The sequence below is a fragment of the Chiloscyllium plagiosum genome, chromosome 27, assembly GCF_004010195.1.
Source record: "Chiloscyllium plagiosum isolate BGI_BamShark_2017 chromosome 27, ASM401019v2, whole genome shotgun sequence".
NCBI classification, from domain to species: Eukaryota; Metazoa; Chordata; class Chondrichthyes; order Orectolobiformes; family Hemiscylliidae; genus Chiloscyllium; species Chiloscyllium plagiosum.
This window is the reverse complement of record NC_057736.1, coordinates 13326123-13347544: the sequence shown is the minus strand read 5'-3', so window position 1 is coordinate 13347544 and position 21422 is coordinate 13326123. Positions and strand designations below refer to the sequence as shown.

General features: G+C 36.2%; 1 protein-coding gene and 1 non-coding gene across 4 annotated transcripts in view; both read left to right on the top strand.

Annotated features, from left to right (window-relative positions):
- Window positions 1–315: 315 nt before the first annotated feature.
- Window positions 316–21422, top strand: part of pabpc4 (poly(A) binding protein, cytoplasmic 4 (inducible form)) — a 45277-nt gene continuing 24170 nt past the window's right edge. The window contains exons 1-8 of one of the 3 annotated variants that reach the window (XM_043717441.1): window positions 316–1078; window positions 5351–5398; window positions 8489–8682; window positions 9736–9851; window positions 12354–12493; window positions 14544–14638; window positions 18631–18768; window positions 20271–20366. In XM_043717441.1, the coding sequence (XP_043573376.1) occupies window positions 886–1078; window positions 5351–5398; window positions 8489–8682; window positions 9736–9851; window positions 12354–12493; window positions 14544–14638; window positions 18631–18768; window positions 20271–20366 (1020 nt within the window). In that variant the 5' untranslated portion in view covers window positions 316–885. Of the gene's footprint in view, window positions 1079–3411; window positions 3592–5350; window positions 5399–8488; window positions 8683–9735; window positions 9852–12353; window positions 12494–14543; window positions 14639–18630; window positions 18769–20270; window positions 20367–21422 lie in introns of all 3 variants that reach the window. The other 2 variants (XM_043717443.1, XM_043717442.1) reach the window with 2 other exon arrangements.
- On the top strand, window positions 19370–19500 carry LOC122563799. The gene has a single exon (XR_006315737.1). It is a non-coding gene; the product is annotated as a small nucleolar RNA SNORA55 (small nucleolar RNA).

Sequence of the window (21422 nt, the reverse complement as noted above, 5' to 3'; positions counted from 1 at the left end):
TACAGCTTTAGAGGGGACAAGGGCACAAAGGGTGTGTAACCCAATCTTGTAGTCGATGAATGCCCTTTTGGGTCAGACCCATGGGAAGTAACCTAGAGGGATAGATGATGGCACGTTTTGGTTTTGAAGTCTTTTGCAAGTCAGCTGAACATAAACTCTGAGCTGTTGAGCCTGCAGAGGGCAGCGGCTATAGCTGACTAAGCTGAGTTGTTGGTTTTTTTTTAATATTCTCCCTCTTGTTCTTTTTGCCTTTTACTCTCATGGTGCAGGAAATGACGGGACTGTTGCCTGGCTGATATAAAAAGCCTCCTCCTCCATTGCTCTCCCTCCATCTCCTAGCCACATGTGTGAGTGTGGAAAAGCTCCTGCAGAAGCACACACTCATACGTGAAAAAAAATTTAAAAATCCAAAAAAATCTTATAAACAGAAAAAAAACAAATAAAAATCGGTGGAACTAAGTTTTGAAGAGGAGGAAAAAATCCAGTTACTTTTTATAATTTAAAAAAAAGGAAAAATAAAGCCAACCAGGTCTCAGCCACGCTCTGGGATTTATCGTCTGGAATCGGACAAACCTTCCGAAGTTTCTGGAAACTGAAGTATTTCGAAGCGGTTTTCTAAAAAAAAACAAAAAAATTGAAAGAGTCGGGAATCCTGTTAAGTACATAGGCCACAGGCTTCAGGAGAGAAGAAGGTTTAACCGGTTCAAGCATTTCTGGAAAGTTCTTTGCCCGACGGTTTCTCTCCTCTTCTCTTCCCTCCCCCTTTTTTTTAAAAAGAATCCCTCGCGCTCGCCGTCACCCGTTTCGTTGGGGGAGGTGGGGAGGGGGAAAGAAGAGAGAGAGAGAGAAAAGTTGATCTTTTGATTTACGTCGGACTGTCTGAGGATGAATCAGACCGGTGCCAGCTACCCGATGGCGTCGCTTTATGTCGGCGACCTGCACCCAGATGTGACCGAGGCGATGCTGTATGAGAAATTTAGCCCGGCCGGGCCTGTGCTCTCCATCAGGGTTTGCAGGGACATGATCACCAGGAGGTCACTCGGATACGCTTATGTCAACTTCCAGCAGCCCGCAGACGGTGAGCCAGAAGCTTTTATTTCTTTTTGTTTTATTTTTAAAAAACAAAATCTTCGATCAAACCCACATCCACCACCTGCCCTCCCTCACCATTTCCTCCTATGGCTTCTCCATCAAGCCCTTGCTCCCCCAGGGCTGTGGCTGCGGGAGGCCAATGACCCAACTCTCGACCATTGCCCGGAGATATCAATAACCACTGGCTGCTGGCGAACGAAGGGAAATGTTTCTTATCTGTCTGTTGGTTCGATTAGTGCCAAACTTTTCTCATCCTGGGAGATTTCCCCTGCCCCGGTTTTTCAATTAAAAAATACACCCCACCAGTTAGTTTAAAACCCGTCGATTTCATTGCAGGTAGCTGAAATGATGGGCTAGTAAAATTAAGAAAGGTTACGAATTCTGAAGGGATTGAAATCTCATGACCTTGGGCAACACAATGTCGCAGGTATGAAAATCAATAATGACTTTAACATTTCTCAATGTCACGGTTGGGCCATGAATAGGCAGCTGGCACACTTCTTGTTAAGATGTTCCAAAGAAATTACAGGCAGGGACCTAGACACATGTTAAGCTAGTAGGGGAAAAGTATTTCAGGCATAAGAAAACACTTATGGGCCTTATGTCCTTGAGGAAGAAAAGTTGTAGAACACCTACCATGGCTCAGTGGGCTGATGAAGGATTTGATCTATTACTGAGCCAAATAACCTATAAAACTGTTTTAGTAATTTTTAGCAGGGATTATGGAAGATGAGCACTAAAATTGGCTTCAGTGTTCCTGGGTTAGGGGGAATACAAGAAAAAACATTTAGTATTCAATACCAGATTTCTTCTGATGAACCCCTTCTGGAAAGTTTGTCTGTGATCCAGAGTCAACGAGCAAATGCAATCCAAACTTTGCATTTGTAGAATGTCCTTTTGACTGAGATCTCTGAAGAACCAATATATTGTGGAAGGAGGAGCTGGCAGTTTTGTACTGTCACTACTATAGTACTTGAGAATTGGATTAGAGTTTTGTACATATTAAAATTCAAGATTGAAGTCAGAAGTCATAGTCCTACAGGACAATAGATTGCTTTCTGCTTAGAGAGAAATGACTGCTGATGAGTTTAATGTACGGATCACCATACATGAAGGTCTGGTGAAGGGCAAGATTGAGAAGGCATGGTAACCTCCCCTAGGTAAAAACAATGACTGCAGATGCTGGAAACCAGATTCTGGATCAATGGTGCTGGAAGAGCACAGCAGTTCAGGCAGCATCTGAGGAGCTTCAGCAAAATCGACGTTTCGGGCAAAAGCCCTTCAAACAGAAGGGCTTTTGCCCGAAACATCGATTTTGCTGAAGCTCCTCGGATGCTGCCTGAACTGCTGTGCTCTTCCAGCACCATTGATCCAGAATGGTAGCCTCACCTGTTGCAGGAATTAAACCTATGCTGTTGGTGTCATTGTGCATTGCAAACTAGCTGTTCAGCTAAAGGAGCTAACTAGTCAAGTCAGTTGAAGAATGTCTTCAATATTAAATGTCATAGAAATTTAGTGAGGATGTGTCAGATGTGCTAATATGCATTATATGACGTTTGTCAGTGACTGAATGCTTTGCAATATTCTTGAGCAGTGCTTCTCCTTATCCACAAGCATAATGAGCTGAAATTGATTGTAACCCAGGTTTGAGATCAGAGAATTTAGCAAATTACAGCTTTTGAACCCTGGATTTTGTTGAATTTCTGTTCGCTGCAATATCAGGTTATCTATTTACCCACCAAATGATCATGTGCATTTTTCTTGCTATAAGATAGTTTTCTGGTATTTTACTCACTTTTGTACTTAAAATTAATTTTCTTGTCTGCTATGTTGGACTAGTTTATTCAATCTCATCTGGCATTACTTAGTTTCTGCACAGAGAACATCTACCCTTTCCCTTCCTCTGATTGTTGGGTCAAGTTTTGTGTATTTGCAATAATGCTGGGGATTATCAGCAGATGGTATTCATCTTTGCTTTAGAAAGTGCAGTGTCAGCCATTTCATATGCTGCTTTGTCCCTGTTGTGATTGAATTTTGGAAAAAATCAGCATATATCAACTTGCAGTTCTTTATGATGAGGAAAAGGTATTTGAAGCCTTCTAGTGACTTAAATCCATTTAACAATAGGATAGTAGCAGATATTGTATAATCTCTTGTTCAGCACACAAGTAATATATCTTGGCACAAGTTAGAGTGCTTAAAACAGTAACTGGTGTGCTGAAGTATGGATAATTATACCTTTTTGATTTAATTGTTGCACTTAGATTATTAGTTTCACTTTGTTTTAATGTCTTAAAATTTTTAAAAAATCTTTTTCAGTTGTTGTTCTGTGATCCTCCTGACATCACAGCACCAGCTCTAACACAAAACAATGAAAGGTTCTGATGCTGAGCGAAACTGTGCAACTATCGTGGGCATAACCACAGTTCTCAGCCAATCGGAATCCTCCTTAAACTAAATCAGAAATAAATGTTCAACTATCAGCAACCTACACGCATGGTAAGGAGCAACTTGAGCATTTACACGTTATCCATAATGAAATATGAAGCAGTAGTCTAATGTGCTCAGAATACAACTTTCTAGTGTCACTATTTCTTTTCTGCCCTATACTAGTGACTTTTCTTGTCACTTGACTTTGGAAGTTTTCCAATATGAAATCTGTTTTCACCCCCTTTCTGTCAAATAATGTTAAGCAATGTTTTAAAAGTGCTGCTTCCTTCATAAGATAATAGCAGAGTTGAGTACATCCTGAAAACCACTTATTAGAAATTAATTGTCACTGGGCTTGTTAGCAACTTATGCTAATATGCTTTATGGGGGAAAAAATCATTTTAATGCCTTAATATGCTTCTTTTAAGATGCTTTGATTCAGACACTTCAAATGAATCTATTATAGCCTCCAGCTGCAACAAACTTTACAGTAGGGTCATAATGCTTTTTTTTCCAGTCCTTTCAAATTTGTACAATAAAAATAGTATTTCATGTTATTCTAAGTCAGTATGTCTGTAGTTTAAAAATCAGATGGAATGCCTGTAGTATAATACAAATCAGAATTAACACATTGCCACTAGAGTTTTGTAGTGTAATGAATCTCATCATATGAAGCAGCCATTAGGTTATTGAGAGTTACAAAAGGTTTAGATGTGGTCTTTTCACAGTAGGTTGGGTTTTCTGCCTGCTTGGAACTGAAGTGTATTCACTCAACATAACAACTGTTCTATATGTAAGCATTAAAAAGACACAAACAGTAATTCTAAATTCCTTCAGCACTATGGAGGGCATTAATTTAATCAAAGTTTTGTCAAATCAACTTTTAAGTCTTTTAAATTACTGCCAAAAATGCCACTTTTAACAAATCGCCACGGTGACTGACTTAATATTCAGATGCCTAGTATCATTCATAGGTGGAAAAACAATCATTTTCTGGTGGTTATAAATTCGTATCATAAATCAGAGTTACGATTTGTTGGTCTGCTTTATATTAATTGATCTCATTAAATCACTGGCAAGATGATACAATCATAGTACAGTGAAGGTAGCCTACCAGCTATGATGTAGGTTGGCATTAAGATGCTTGAGAGTGTAGTTGATTCCTACTCTGTTCACAGGCGTGTATACACAAAACTAGCAAAAACAATCGGGGAGAGGAAAGATATGGTACTGGAAGTGCAGAATATTACTAGAAACTGTAGAATGTCAGACAGATGAAATAACTTTTCCAAATTTGAATGTCAGAAAATGAAGCTTTTAAAGACAGTAACAACTTTCCCTGACACTTGTATTAAACTCCAACGGTTTATTTGGAAGATGGGTACAGTGTTCCAAATTTTGAATGCAGTTTTTAATAGCATATTGCAATTACGACCAATAACATGCAGTTTCTACATGTTATCATTGTAACTCACTAAGTACAAGTAGAATATTTACAAATTTCATTAGTAGTTGGAAGAAACATTTGCCAGTTTTCGGCCAATTCTGAGTAATTTCTGCCGGTTTGCTTTTAAAACGAATCAAAGGTTTTGAATTATTTAGAGTAGAGAAATAAAATGTTTCTTTTTAATGTTATTTTAATTTTAAATGACAAACATACAGTTTTTTCTGAGCATGATGAACTTTGAAAGTGCCTGAATTTTTTAAGCAAATTTATTCTTTTCATTAATATCAGTTATATGTTCCTGAGTCAAATAAAATTCTGTAAAGCCATAAATATTCCAGTATCCCTGGTAATCAGTAACTTAAATAGTGTCTGTCTATTCAGATTTTATTTTAGCTAAACCCAGGAAAGGAGATTGGCTCAGACCATGTGGTAAGTGTAATGTTGATTCAGCTCTTCTGCCTGCACATGCCTTTAAAGGACCACTTGCTAAAAATAGCAGGCAACGAAGTACAAAAGAGGTTGCATCGTCTATTGATGGTGTTTTTGTGAAATGGCTGTGTGTTATCATTTAACATGGCAATATAGCTTTCATTGGCTTTGAGAGTTCATGTAAAGTAAAATAATTAGTAAATATTACACATTATTTTAGATTTTATGAAAGTGTGGAAAGTTACAGTGCAGTAGTTTTAATTAAATACTGGAAACTACAGGACTGCTAGTTCTTACAGACAGGAAGATTTCACCCTGAGAAAAATTTGGAAGCTGAAACCAGAGCACTAGGGAAAAATGCAAGTTTTAAGATGTGCTTATTTAACTTAGGTTTTAGCTTCCTTACTGATACAGCATATATAACACTAAATGTCATGACCTCTTACACAAGGGAGTAAATAAAGTTAGCATCTGTGTACTTGTCAATATTTATTTGAATGTTTTTTGAAGCAGGAGAGATTGCTATCAAAGCTGAGATTTAAAACGAATCAACTGATTTCTGGGTCAAAAATGCTGTTCGGTTTTTAACTGAAGTTTTTTGTTAACTTGTATGAGAGTTAGTTTTTGTACTGCTAGAATATTTAAAGGGCGGTATGAAGGACTAATTATTCTAGTCAGATAGCTCTTTAATCCAGATACAAATTTTGGTCATTCAGAAATCTGTTAGAAGACAGGACTGTATAAGGTGAAGGAGCCATTTAATCAGCCATTTATTCCCCTTGGAAATAGTGAAATTGCAGTATGTTTGCTGTTGACAGTCTCAATTTCCACATTCAGATTAGATTAGATTACTTAGATTAGATTACTTACAGTGTGGAAACAGGCCCTTCGGCCCAACAAGTCCACACCGACCCTCCGAAGAGCAACCCACCCAGACCCATTCCCCTACATATATTACTATATTATTTGCTTAGTGAATATGCACCAAACAAATGTTACTGGAAACATTTCTGAAGGTCAGTGAGAATAATTCTTGCTGGTAAAGAGTACAGGCAAATCTCTGGGAACCATAGTAATCAAAATGCTCAAAAGCTAATAGAATCTAGTTATAACTTAAAATATAAATTATGGTGAATTAGTCTGACTTGAGCGGGGTTACATGAGAGTCACCATTTCTGTTTGTTTAAACTTTCCAATGTCATTTTGTTAATCTTGCTTTCTGCTGACCCATCAAAATGTTTATAAGATGGGGGAAGAATGTGTTTGATAAATTACTTTCTTTCCTCAGTGAGGTTTATATATTATTCTTTGATTAAATGATTTGGGGAAGAAAATAATGCTTAACAAATTTGGGATGAGAAAAACTTGTCACTCTCAAGTTTCAGTCAATGAAGTTTTTCGCATTCTAGCAGAATATTTACTAACAAAGGATTCTGCAAAATATGAGCTGGTTCCTTTTGCTGACTTTCAGGAACTAGAGGCAATAGTGTGCTGGGGATTGGACAGGTCTGTTGCAAATAGCTCTTGCAATCAAAATGTGTACAATATTAACATCAAGGTAATTGATTTGAGAATTTTTGAGAAAATACATTCTGCTGACTGTGCTATAGAAGTCTATTTGCATAGTGATTAAATAGAAGAACTCCAAAGAAGCAGGATGCGCTGCATATTTATTTTTGAATTTACTCACATCAAATTTAATTTTCCCTCTTCGTTAACAAAGTAGAACAGTGTCAAATGTTTTAAGAGTTTGTGGAACTTCTTTAACACATTTTAACTAAAATGTGATGTATTAATGTGCAAAGTTGCAAAAGTGATAAGTACAGGCCTTTCATAATTCCAGCGACACTTCTAAGCGCAGGTGCTGTGACTTTTGAATGGTTCTTCAGCAATAGATATTTAAAAAGGTAATGGAAGGGAAAATCATGCATGTGTATTTCTCAACATTAATTTTCTGAGTGTTACTAGTAAAAGCTGAGATGTGACTTGAGCAGAGAAATGGAAAGGAGAAGATGTAAATAACTTTGAAATGTGTCACTTGTGTAAGTAAAATACCTACAACCTTCTTAATTCAAGTGAAAACGATAATACTCTATCATAATTATATAATGCTGAATTATACAGCGTTTTGTGATTTGACCTCTGTTTCAAGTCTTAATATAGAGCTTCAAAAGGTCAATTATAAATAAATCCTATTAACTTTTTTTGGCATGTGAACATTTTATGTAATGTTCCAATGAAAACAGGTAAATAAAACTTGACAGCGGATAATAAGATATGTTATTTTAATTAGTGTGAATGCTTGCCTTGATAGAATAATACGGTTCAAAACCTTATACTTTTGTAATTGTTACAAACCTGTAACGTTTTACTGCATTAGTAGTTGTATTTCTGTCAAGAGCAGAGAGAATTAAAATTTTACATGCTGAAATTCAACAACTTTCAGTATACTACTTAGTATTTTTATTCCACATGATTACCTCATCTGAAAAGGCATAAGACACGTCAGTTCTAGATGATATGGAATTGGACTTATGTAGCTCTCATCATAATTACCCATTGTTCTCTATACAGAGACGAAATATTTGTTCTAGACAATAAGATTAGGAACTCAGTTTTGACTCACTGATGAAACCTTGCATTACAATATTGTTTAGTGCATCAATAAATCTACCAGTTGACTGTAACAAATTTCAGAATTGAAGCCAAGTAATAACTATCAGTTAACAATCTTGGCATTTGTTGTGTCAGATCTATTACATTTCAGTTAAAGATACGCAGTAAACAAGAACAGAATTTACTGTTTTTGACCTTTGAGCAATGGTTTTCATTATCTTGTACAAGATTTCTGAGAAGGAGTGATTATTTGTCTTTTCTCAGTTAAAGCATATGTTGTCACTCATTCAATCCTGATCAATTTGTATGTTTAATTGTGCAAATTGATCTGACACATTAATCAGACACACAGAAATTTGGTGTAGAGTAGGACAACATTTATTATATTGTTGAACTTTTTTCCACATCTTGATTACAAACCCTATTAACTTTAAATTTACTTGGACAACTTTTAAAATTTTCTTAATATTGTAGCTGAACGTGCCTTGGATACCATGAACTTTGATGTCATCAAGGGGAAACCAATCCGAATCATGTGGTCTCAGCGTGACCCATCTCTGAGGAAATCGGGTGTAGGCAATGTGTTCATCAAGAATCTAGACAAATCCATTGACAACAAGGCTTTGTATGACACATTCTCTGCGTTTGGGAACATCTTGTCTTGTAAGGTGAGTTTTCAAACATGATGGATTAAAAACTAATCTCAAGACTTCTCGCTATTATTTTGCTCCACCCATGCATGAGATCAGATTACTTTATCAGAAATTCTATGGCAGTCTTCTTGAATAATTCTACTCAGAATATATGACCTTTAGGAACATTTGGAAGTTAGCTTGCCAAAGTAATTTAGTGAAATGAACAGTTCAGTTGAAAAGCATAGAAAAGTTAATTATTTCTATCAGCCAGATTTTGCTGCAGCTGTTATGGTGTTTAAATAATGCATGTGATTCTTAATGTGCAAATTGACCAGAAACGTGTAGTGAGAGAATTGCCAAAATGTGAGTTATGAAACGTGTGAATAGCCAAAAATTGATTGCTATTTTGTGTTAGTCCATTGAAAACGATGTCTCATCCGTAACCTGGTAATTTTCATGACGTTGTTGCATTTGTATGCAACTTATTTAACTGGCCACAAAATGTTAAGTCTAATCATTTATCAATATTAAGTGTTCTTTTAATGGTGTGATGATTGTTAATCAATCCTTTGCATAGAATATTTTTTCTCCATGTATATCTCTGCGACCCATTAATTATAAGTATGTTGTCTTATTCTTTGAGATTTTGAATTTTCTCATGTAAAAATGCTAAATTTTTTCTTGCTTTTTCTTGTCTTTTTTCGCTACTTATTTTTCTGTAGTTAAATTGGTATTGTATTGATTCACTCCAGTAACCTTTCGTTCCTACATTTTATTTATTTCTCAATCCTTTGCCCCTAAATTCACCAAGGTCACAGATACCCTATGATCTTCAGAGTAGTATTCTAGTTTTCTGAGTATTTGTAGAGTTTGTTTAAAGTTGCTATTTCTTGCTTTAATTTATCAAATGCACGATACAGGACATGATCTATCAAAAGTCTGGCTTTCGTCCAGGTCCTAATACCTTTTGTACTTGTTTTTTTAAACTCTTTTTCTACTGTGAAATCATTTAGTTCTCATTAAAAGTGCATGAAAGTAAAGCATAAGTTTAGGCTGACCAGAAACACAGGCATTTCTTTTCTTCAGGTGGTATGTGATGAGAATGGCTCCAAAGGATATGCATTTGTTCACTTCGAGACTCAGGATGCTGCAGATAGAGCTATTGACAAAATGAACGGCATGTTGCTTAATGACCGAAAAGTGTGAGTACCTCAAAGCTGATGCTGTTTAAATTGTGGTTTCAATATGTGTGCTGTTAGACCTTGAACAGTGTTGCTCATACCTTGTATTAAATAATTAACTGGTTATTCTGAGAGATGGTAAATCTGGAAAAAATTGTGGTATGTATTTGTGACATAAATAAGATTTGTTTTAATGATCTATACCATTTAGGAATTTTCTAAGAACTGAATTCAAATCACTTCACACATCAATAGTAACCTTGATCAGTAACATTGATCCTGCTCACACCCAATTCTTATTTATTAGCTTCCCACAGGGAACTTGTTAACTTCAGTGTTTTATTAGCCTCACCTGTTTTGGGACATACTGAATAATATAAGTTTAACTGTGTAGCTAAGTTTGTTTATAGGATAAAGATGTTGACGTTTCCACCTGCTGATTTAATGGCTCTATTTTAATAAAATTTGAACCAATTCAGTTAAAGTTAACCTGAAACTATACGTAAAATGTTTTTTGTACTTGTTTTCCCTTTTCTGCTATTCATTTTTCTTCCCAACCATTTTTCTGTTTTAACATTTTTTTTCTTTATATGTGTTTGTTCCTTTTGTTTTTGAAATAGTTTAACATACAGTTCTTTTGTTGGATCTCTCATCAATCTTGCCACCCAGTTATTCAAGGCCTAGAAGTAGATGTAAGTGGTTCTTAGTGAGATTTTTATTTAACATCAAAGAGAGAAATGCAATATAACTGTTAACAAGTTAGCTGATGGTTCCTTGTTGCATGGACAAGACAATTGGTCCATGGAATGCAAAGCATTAAAGATGTTATGGTGAAATATCACACTGGATTAACTAAACACAAATTATTCTTTCACACCCAAGTGCTTACGCACCCAGGTTGTATGGATCCGTTGTCATGCAGGCTCAGATCAAACTATTGTATAAAGCTTTTTTTTGAGTGTAGTGGAATTTTCTAAGTGAATAAATGTTTCCTGAAAGTAATAAAAGTCTATAAACTGAATTTGGGTCTCCTTGACGATGTTTTTAGTTTTCCATTAAAAATCTGTTGTTCTAAAACTGGATGTGTTACATCTAACAAAGCTGAAACGGTGCAATAAAAGTGGAAGGATTTAATGTTATAGCAAAGGCTGTGCAGTGTAATTCCTTTATCTTGGACTCAAATTTTTCATCAGGGAAATAGGCTGGAAACTCAGATCAGATCTTATAATGTGTATTTTAGGATAGAAAGAAATATCTCTTCGGTCATTTTTCACCTGTAAAAGTAAATTGAGAAGCAATGAAAGCAACCAACTAATATGTTAAACCAATTTGGAATCAGAGTATCATACAAATATCAATAATAGGTTAGCACCAAGGTAAAATGTAACGTGCTGCTATTCTACATCTGTAGCCTAACAGAACTTGACCCCATCACGGTACTTATCCCAACATTTGTGTTTTCTGCTTAGTAACTCCGATCCTTAGTATGAAGAATCACCCCACCTCACAGTACAAAGGTGAGAGAATGCATGCAAAAACTAGCTTCTTACGGCTTCAAGAATAAAAATAAGCTTTTGAATTAATTTCAAATGCTTTATATTAATTTTATCCTTTTCAGATATTTTAGGGCCATTAAAAAGGGTTTAGTTGATTAACTTTCCTTTTGGAACATAAACCCTTATAACGCCAAGCACATAATATGTGTGACATGAGTATGACCTGCTAAGGTCAGCAAAATAACTTCTCCTTGCACCAAAATGGATTTGTTTTGGGAGATTCCAATAGAAAATTTCCTCATTTTGCTAATATTTTCAACACAGGAACCCATTGATTTGAGACAGCTGTATTCTACATCTATTCATAATGTTATATTGAACTCTCCAATATCCACAACTTCAAAAAATTTTCACAAGTATTCAAATCTAGTGAAAAGGGTTTTGGCTCATTCAGGATGCCTCTTTTATATACTGTTCATTTTTCATCTTTTGACAGTATTGCTTCAGGATTAGGACATTGCTATTACACTCAATTTATGTGAAAGTTCATAGTTATCTCTTATGAGGAAGAGTTAAGGAATGTTACTTTATAGACAAGAAGAAAGGGAATGTGGTTGTACTGAGTGATTCAATCGTCAAAATCTTACAAGCTCATTTGTGTATTTTTAAGAACAAATATCTGATCTAAATGACCACAATAACTTTTCATGCACCATGGAAGCTTCTGCTTGATTTTTGAATTTCACTAAATATTATACACCTTCTGCAGAATGGTGTCAGTGTAGGAGGTGATAATTTGGCTTGTCGTGTTTGCACGGCCTCTCCAAAGGAGTATTTTACCTCGTGCTACTCCCTGAACTTCTCCCTATGGCCATACATATGCTTCCTATTCAAATGAATAATTCAACTGCCTCTTGAATACCTTGATTGAATCTGCCTCTACCACACTGTCAAGCAGTGCATTCCAGTTCCCAACTAATCACTGGATGTAACAGCTTTTTCTCACTTCAGCATTACTTCTTTTTAGATTTGTCGGTCGTTTTAAGTCTCGTAAAGAGAGAGAGGCTGAACTTGGTGCAAAGGCAAAAGAGTTTACCAATGTTTACATAAAGAACTTTGGTGATGATATGGATGATGAACGACTCAAAGAAATGTTTGATAAATTTGGTGAGTGTAACTCCGCTACAAGTGTGGCTTTGAGATGGAGATAGTATGAACTAGTAGTCCTACATTATGTTTTTCGATTGCTCTAGTGAGGTGATGTTACCACCTGCGAAAGCGTGTTTGGATGTCATGGGGAGCATTTTCACTTATCTTTCAAAGTGATATATTTTAATTTGTCTTCTAAGTTTTCAAGTTCTACACATATACTTAGGCATGAATTCATGCCAGTTTGATGCCCCAAAAGTTTTCTGTAACAATTAAATCTTCTAAATTGTCACTTTGCTTGTTATTAAAGTTTCCTGATCAGTGCTTTGCTGATGGGTGATGCTATTTGAGGCCCAATGCCTTTCTGTAGAGAATGGATATTTCATTCCTTCCATAAGCCTTCTATTGACAGTGATGCAGGGGTCTGAATTCACTTCAGTTAAAAGCAACTGTGGTATAAGGTCATTAGAGGTGAGAGTACTCATTTTAATTCTTCAAAGAAAGTCGTGGAATGACTTTTTTGGAACTATTGTTTACTACTGTGAATTACCCATGGAATCATAAGATTAACTCAGTGTTCTATTTTGTCCATATAAGCTCTCTGCAAGAATACCTCAGCTAGCCTCTACCCTTTACCTCTCTTCAGATTTTTATCCAATTCCCTTTTGAAAACTGTAACTGAATCTGCTTCAAAACAGTGTGTTCTGGATCTTTGCCGTGTAAGATGGGTTTTTTTTTTGTCAATCAATTTGAATCAATGATCTCAACCCATCTGCCAACAGAAATGGTTTCATCTTTACTCTGTCCAGTCCCTTGCAATCTTGAATGCCTCTGTCAAATATCTTAAACTGTCTGTAAGGAGAAAAGGAGAACAGCTTTGCCAATCGATCTACTTAAGTGAAGATTTTGTCACCCTGGTACTATACTGATAAATACTTTTGCAAACTCTTCAGTGCCTTTACATCCTTCTCAAAATGCAATATTCTGGTTGAGGCTGAAATAGTGTTTTATGAGGGTTCACCATAACTACTTTGATTTTGCATTCTGCCTCCATTTATAAAGCCAAGGATCCCATATGCTGTATTGATTGTTTTCAGATTCCCTTTAGAATTGTACCCCTTCTATTTCCTTTCTTTGTTATTACTATTAAAATATATCACTTCTCATTTCTTTGAGTTACATTTCAAGTGGTACATATCTGTCCATGCCACCAGCCTTTCTCTACTATTTTGAAGCTTATTGCTATTCTACTCAGAGTTCATAATACTTGCAAGTTCTACACTGTGAAAGTATCTTTTGTAAATGGGGAGAGCTATAAATACACAATTTAACTTCCATTTTATAAATTACAAAATTGTGAAATGAAACTTGAATTTAAATATTAGGCTTCTGCATTATTGTTGCTTGCTTTATTTTTTTAATCTTATGATTCACCTTGTCATGCTGCAATCACTTTAAAATTCTTCAGTTGAGAATTAAATAAACAAATGATTTTTGTGCTTCCATAATTTCCATCATTGCAACTATTGGCTCTGCAATCCTTATTTTAAAACTAAAATGAATTCTGCAAAAATAAAATTGATTAGAATAACACCCTGAATGAGGTATGGAGTGCCAACTAAAGACTGTAAAGAAAACATGAAAACTTTAAAAGTAAAAACTAAATAATTTTCTACATCCATTTGCATCACTTGTCTCGCTCATTATCGTAAATGGGATCCATCTAAATTTCCACATACATGTGTTCTAAGGATAAAAGTGTGCCAGTGTTTTTCAGATAATATAATTACCTTCTACTACTTTAGAGCCCAAGTTTTTTTAAAATTCCTTTTGCTGGGACCACAGCTTATGCACTCCATAGCAGCAAAAAAATGACTGCAAAAGGTGTGACAGATATTAATCACCAGATACAGAGAAAAGAGAAAGGGGAAGCAATCCAAATCTTCTCACTGCTTTAGAAAGGGGCGCTTATGTTATTTTTGTGAAGGAATGCTAATTATGTTTGCTGCTTAGTTTCATATCTCCTGATATTCATCTGTCCTTTTTCTGTTTCTCTTTGCCCTATTAGGCAAAACCCTCAGTGTCAAAGTAATGACAGACCCAAATGGAAAGTGCAAAGGCTTTGGCTTTGTTAGCTATGAAAAACATGAGGATGCTTCTAAGGTCTGTATGGTTGTTCACAGGAGCTTGTAACATTACGGACCAGTACGGAAATGGATCATGATTTAATCAGTCATCAAAATTAATTGTCTGCACTTGAACAACTCAGACAAATGGAATTGACTCAAAATCCTGAAATTTTAATTTGGAAATTTTAATATAGTGAGCTGAAAAAGAAACTGCGGCATTCTGTGGTCAACTTTCAAAATTTGAGGTGCATTGAGAACATCAAATTCTAATTTTTAAAAAAGATATTTTCCATTATATAAATTCTGAATTGAGATAAGGATTTTGAATTCAAAGCAAACTTTCTTTAATGGAGAGAAATATGAACAATGTTCCATGTACTAATGGAAAACAAAACTAGTAAGGCAGCTCAAGCTGTAAACATATTGTACCATTAAATTTTGTGAGCATTATCTGATGTTGAAAGCAAAAGGCAAGCAATACAATGCAAACAGGATTCTATAATGTGACCCAGTTTAGGTGATGTCAGACTTAATTAGACATCAAGTCATCAACAACATTATCCAAAATATCTGCTGTGGTCAGTGCTTCTTTGCTATAGAAGTAAAGTCATGACATAACCCGTTTGGTTTGTTTTTACAATTTCACACAAAGTCTATTCTTTCCAAAGTTCAATACTTGTCTTTCTAATAACTATAACTCTTTGCTCTAGAGCTTCTTATTGCCAAATGTGTTCTAACTTGTTGTTCCACTTCTACAACTCTGGTAGGGAGGACATTGTGCATAGTTCGTCACCAGGCCACAATCTACGGTCAATCAACTGAAAAATAAATATTCTGCATTTTTATAATGTATGCTCAGAACGATCATAAATTTTACTATGACTGTTTAGTTCTCTGTTTTGGAAAGGATCTTTAAAAGCAAATGCTGACCATCCAATCACTCCTATTGAATTAGAATCAAGGGTTTTAGGTTGAGAATAGTTTGTCTTACATGAAAGTATCTAGTTAAAGGAAAAAAACATCCATTCTTTTGATGTAAATTTCAACTTTATCATGAGACAAAATTTAATTCTTTTGAAGCACACTGCGTTTACTTTATTAAAGAAGTGAACTTTTTACAAACTTACAAGTTTTATAAATATTCATTACATAGATGAACTTTGGTAGACCATGAGGTTAAATTTTGGTATTGTATTAAATCAACTGATTTTAGCTAAGGCAGCAGCAGGATGCAACAATTGCCTTTCATGCCCCTCTGTCTTAGAAGAGTAAATTGGCCAAGATTTCTCCTGGTTGTTATCCAGGTGATCCTTCTGGACGTTCATGTGTGCATATGAGGACAGGATTTGCACAGTCTGTAATATATTTGACAATTAAAAAGCTATAATATGTGAATTTTCAAAAATCCTTTCATTTACATAAAATTGTTTGGAATTTCAGGATGTCCCAAAACACTTTACAGTTAATTATATGTTTTGGTAGGAACATAATAGTTGCTAGACAGTAAAGCAACCAAATCTATTTAGGTTTGCCTTCTATCATCACCTAAAACAATGCTAATAAAGATTGGACTAGTCATAACAATATAGCTTTGTCAATTAGTTTACAATGACAGTGATGCTTTGAGAACCATCCTTTTTAGCATGCTACATTTACCATTTCAATTCTCAAATTACTCTCCCATCGATTTCCAAAATGTTATTTTCCAAAAGAACTTCTTTCGAATTGTCCAACCCTCTTCAGCTGCTTCATCAGTGACCTTCCCTCCATCACAAGGTCAGAGTGGGCATGTTTGGTAATGATTGCACATTGTTCACCATTCGTGATTCCTCAGATACTGGTTTGGGGGTGGGCAAGTGGTATGTAACATTCACATCATAAAAAGTCCAGGCACTGAACATCTCTAGTAAGAGACGATCTAACCACCACCCCTTGATATTCAATGAATCTCCCACTGTCCCATCCAGGAGGTTACCATTGACAAGAAACTGAACTGGACAAGCCATATTAATAAAAATGGCTACAATACCAGGTCAGAGGTTAAGAATACTGCAGTGGCTAACTCCTCTCCTGACACCCCAAAGCCTCTCCCCCATCTACAATGCACACTATCAGGAGTGTGATGGAACACTCTACACTTGCCTGGATGAGTATAACTCTAACAGCACTCAAGACGCTTGATACTATCCAGGAAAAAGCAACCTGTTTGATGGGCATCACATCCACAAACATCCAAATCTTACAATACGGATGCTCAGGAGCAGTAGTGTGTACCATCAATAAGATGCACTTCAAATATTCACCAAAGATCCATAAGTGGCACTTTTCAAATTCAGAACCATTGCAGTCTAGAAGGACAAGGACAGTAGATACATGGGAACGCCACCTCCTGCAAATTCCCCTCCAAGCCACTCACCATCCCAACTTGGAAACACATCACTGTTCATTTAGTGTTGTTGGGGAAGCTGGGAACTTACCGCCTAAGAACATTATGATTCTAGCTAGAGCACATGGCCTGCAGTAGTTCGAGAAGGCAGCTTGCTACACCTTCTCAAGGGCAGAGAGGGATGGGCAATAAATGCTGACTGACTCAACGATCTCCACATCCCACAAATGAATTAAAATAAATTTGCATTTAGTAGTATAAATTATTTCCATTATTTATACAGAGACTGATACAAACACTTATTGAAATGTTATTTTGACAAATCACATCTTCTGGTTCTTCCATTCTGAACCAGGTGAAATTGCTGTGTATTACCTATTTTATATAGTCCTCCTCGTATCTTAAAAAAACAACAATTTCACCACAGCCTTAATGAGAACACATCTGATACACATCATCATTGTTGTGATGTAACAACCTGGCAGACATTTTGCAAATTGCAGAGTTCCATAAACAGCAATTAAATGAACAGATCATGTACTTCAGATTTTAGCTAGAGTCATAGAGATATACAGCACAGAAACAGACCCTTCGGTCCAACTTGTCCATCCTGACCAGATATCCTAAGTAAATCTAGTCCCAGTTGCCAGCATTTGGCTTATATCCCTTTAAGCCCTTCCTATTCAGAAACCCATCCAGATGCCTTTTAAATGTTGTAGTTGTTGGAATTAAATGTAGAGCACAATATGATTTTCTTGGATCTTGGTCACATATTGCAGTGGGAGCCTTTATATTCAAATGAAAGAGCAAATGGGCCTTTGGTTTATTACCTCTTCTCCTCTGACTGAAATAATTCTTCAGCACTCTGATGTGCCAGCCTTGATTCATGTGCTCTCATTTCTGGAGTGAGTCTGAGGCGATGACCTTATGATGTGTGAATAAAACCACTAACCCCAGGCTGCATGTAGCAGCTGTTGGTATATAGGGCCAAAAGTTAATAACTTCAGGGGAACCCTCAGTCAATGTGGAAGTCTATATCTTAAAAAGTATTAAATATTTATTTATGCTCCACTTTTTGAATGTGTTTTATGTTAAGGTTTTAAAAATTTCATTAAAACAGCTAATAAAATTCCTTGCCATGAGCAATTAATTCCTCAGAATGTAAATGTTTTAATACAAATGTAAATGAAACATGCACAGTATTCTAGCCTGTTCTACATGTTTGGCATTAATGTAGCATTGTATAGCAATATGTCACCCTGGCATATGTATACTTTAGTAAATATCATTTGATAAATTTGTTTACAATAGAACATAGCACAGTACAAGCCCTTCAGTCCTCGCTGTTGTGCCAGCCTTTTATCCTACTCTGAAATCAGACTAACCTACATATCCTACATTGTACTATCTTCCATGTGCCTATCCAAGAGTCACTTAAATGTCCCTAATGTATCTGACTCTACTACAACTGCTGGCAGTGCATTCCATAACCCACCATTCTCTATGTAAAGAACCTATTTCTGACATCTCCCCATAACCTTCCTCGATTCACCTTAAAATTATGACCCCTCATGATAGACATTTCTGCCATGGGAAATAGTATGAATGAGCTGATGCTCTTTTCTCGTCTGTACTTATAGGCTGTGGAAGAAATGAATGGGAAGGACCTGAATGGGAAAATGCTGTTTGTTGGACGTGCCCAGAAAAAAGTGGAACGACAGGCTGAACTAAAAAGAAAGTTTGAACAACTAAAACAGGAGCGAATCAGTAGATACCAGGTGTGTAATGAAGTAGAAATAAAAACAAAATGCTGGAAATACTCACTAGGTCTAGCACTTCTGTGGGGAGGGAAACAATTCAAAGATTTTTCATCAGAATGAAGAGCCTTTGTAATGGCCTCATAATACATAACCACATTTGGAAATTACACCTATTATTAACAAACTCTGGGAATAAAGTTACAATCAAACTGGAAATCTCTTGATTAATTTGCTGCAGGACACATATACAGAGGCTATGTTACCTTTTGACTTTTTCATTTTTGTCAAATTTGGTGCAGTTACAATTCAAAGGAGGTGTTAAATGACTGTTGTATAAAATTGAGTTCTGTAGGGCAAGAGCAAATTATCATAATTTTCTTTTCAAAAACAGCAGTGCTCGTTTTTAAAAAATGGGTAGATAGCACGCAGGAAATACTAATCAGCTGAAAGTTTACATGTTTAATATATGGTACAAGAAGAGATAGTTTACCTGCTGTATGATCTTCTGCGGTTAAGGAAAATTCACCTAACTGTAGCACTGTCATAGAAAAAAAAGTTGTGCATGCAACAAATATACTATTGTGTGCCTTTGACCATATATAGTTCTGTTTGTAAAGTAGCGCCTAGTTCCTATAACCAGTTCTGATTGCAATGCAGATCCTGGAGGAGCTGTCGTGCAAAAGTAAAAGCTGAGTAAATCCAGATGGGTCTCTTTAAATTGAGGCTTGTCTCTACAACTTTGCAACACATTTTCAGACTTACAGGAAGTATTTTCCATATTTTCTCAGAGACTGTGACCCATTCTGTGCCACAGTTCCATAAGTGCAGACAGTTTTTCAGTACTTTCATAACCTATTTCAGGATATTAAGCACCAATGTATTCTAAAACTTTCATCAGTTTTTAGATCAAGTTCTTAAGTGACTTCCTTTTTGTACATTTCGTATCCCTTTTGAAACTGACCCGCTAGGAGTCCTCACTCTGAAAATTTCTGAACAGTACTGAAAGCACAGTGGGATTTCTTGCATGATTTTTCTCCTTTAGATTCTGGCAGGTTTCCGTATTGGAGTGTTCCCAGTAAGTTCATGCCAGAAGACTGCAAAAGTGTGTTTGGAAAAATGCTAGTTTTAGAAAATGTAACTATTGTAATTCACAGTTCATAAGTTTTATTTTGCTTTGAATGACGAATATAGAAAGTGTTTTCAGCTAATAATTTGTTTTATATTTGAACAATTAATCAATCAAATGGGTAATTAAACAATAATGCCTAATAATGTAAACTTTAAACTTATAAAAGTCACCTGCACCATTTAATTTAGAAAACTTTTAATGTTAGATTAATGGCTTTCTAGCTTATGTTTCGTTTGTGTGTGTTAGAACATGGACAGTTTTACTGATTTAAGATGGAATAATGCAGCAGTGCATTGTTAACCAATTTTATTCTATTTTTCAGCTGCAAGATTTGAGAATGTTAGTTCAGACTAAAACTATAGCGTTAACAATTTTACTAAAATGTTTTTAGGGTGTGAATCTATACATTAAAAATCTGGATGACACCATTGATGATGAAAAACTGAGGAAAGAGTTTGCACCATTTGGATCAATCACCAGTGCTAAGGTATATTTACTAATTAGTGCTAATAATGCTAATCATCAAAACAGAAAAACAAGCAAGGGTAAAATAAGTAAAAAGGTCCAAAGTTGACTTTCCCAGTTTAAAGTTCACTCCTTTTAAAACATGGTGAACTATTATTACTGTTTTGAAACATCAGTGTCCCTAAATGAATTGTACTCAAGTGCACTGTTGTCAGCACATCCGAAGAGCTCATGGCCTTTTTTATTGCTCAGAGTGAGACCATCTGTTTTGCCACCTCTAGTGTTCCCTTCTCTACTTGTAGCCAACCAGGGTCAAACTTAGTCTGACATTTTCCCCACCCCAACTCTAGCCCTGAACTTGCTGTTGCTCCCAAAGCTGTGGTCATGTTTCCTTATTTCCTTGTTTTGAATTCCTCCAATAAGGGTTCTACCCTACCACAGTACAGAAACAAGCCTGAAGTTACAAATGACATTCTATATTAATGAACTTCTTTGTCCTTCTCTACCTTGATGCCATATCAAATCTCCAGTGTAGTCCAGCTGGATAGGACTCTACTTACTCAGTTCTACTCTTCTCTGTCTAACCATAGCCAGCGGTTCACTTGAACTGACTTCTGACCCACTCATGTATCATTGCTGAAAAAAACGTTGCTGGAAAAGCGCAGCAAGTCAGGCAGCATCCAAGGAGCAGGAGAATCGACGTTTTGGGCATAAGCCCTTCTTCAGGAATGAGGAAGGTGTGCCAAGCAGGCTAAGATAAAAGGTAGGGAGGAGGGACGTGGGGGAAGGACGTTGGGAATGCGATCGGTGGAAGGAGGTGAACATAGAACAATACAGCGCAGAACAAGCCCTTCGGCCCACGATGTTGTGCTGAACATTTGTCCTAGCAAAGGTGAGGGTTAAGGTGAGGGTGATAGGCCGGAGAGGGAGTGGGGGGGCGGAAAGGTCGGGAAGAAGATTGCAGGTCAAGAAGGAGGTGCTGAGTCCGAGGGTTGGGACTGAGATAAGGTGGGGGGAGGGGAAATGAGATAGCTGGAGAAATCTGGATTCATCCCTTGTGGTTGGAGGGTTCCTAGGC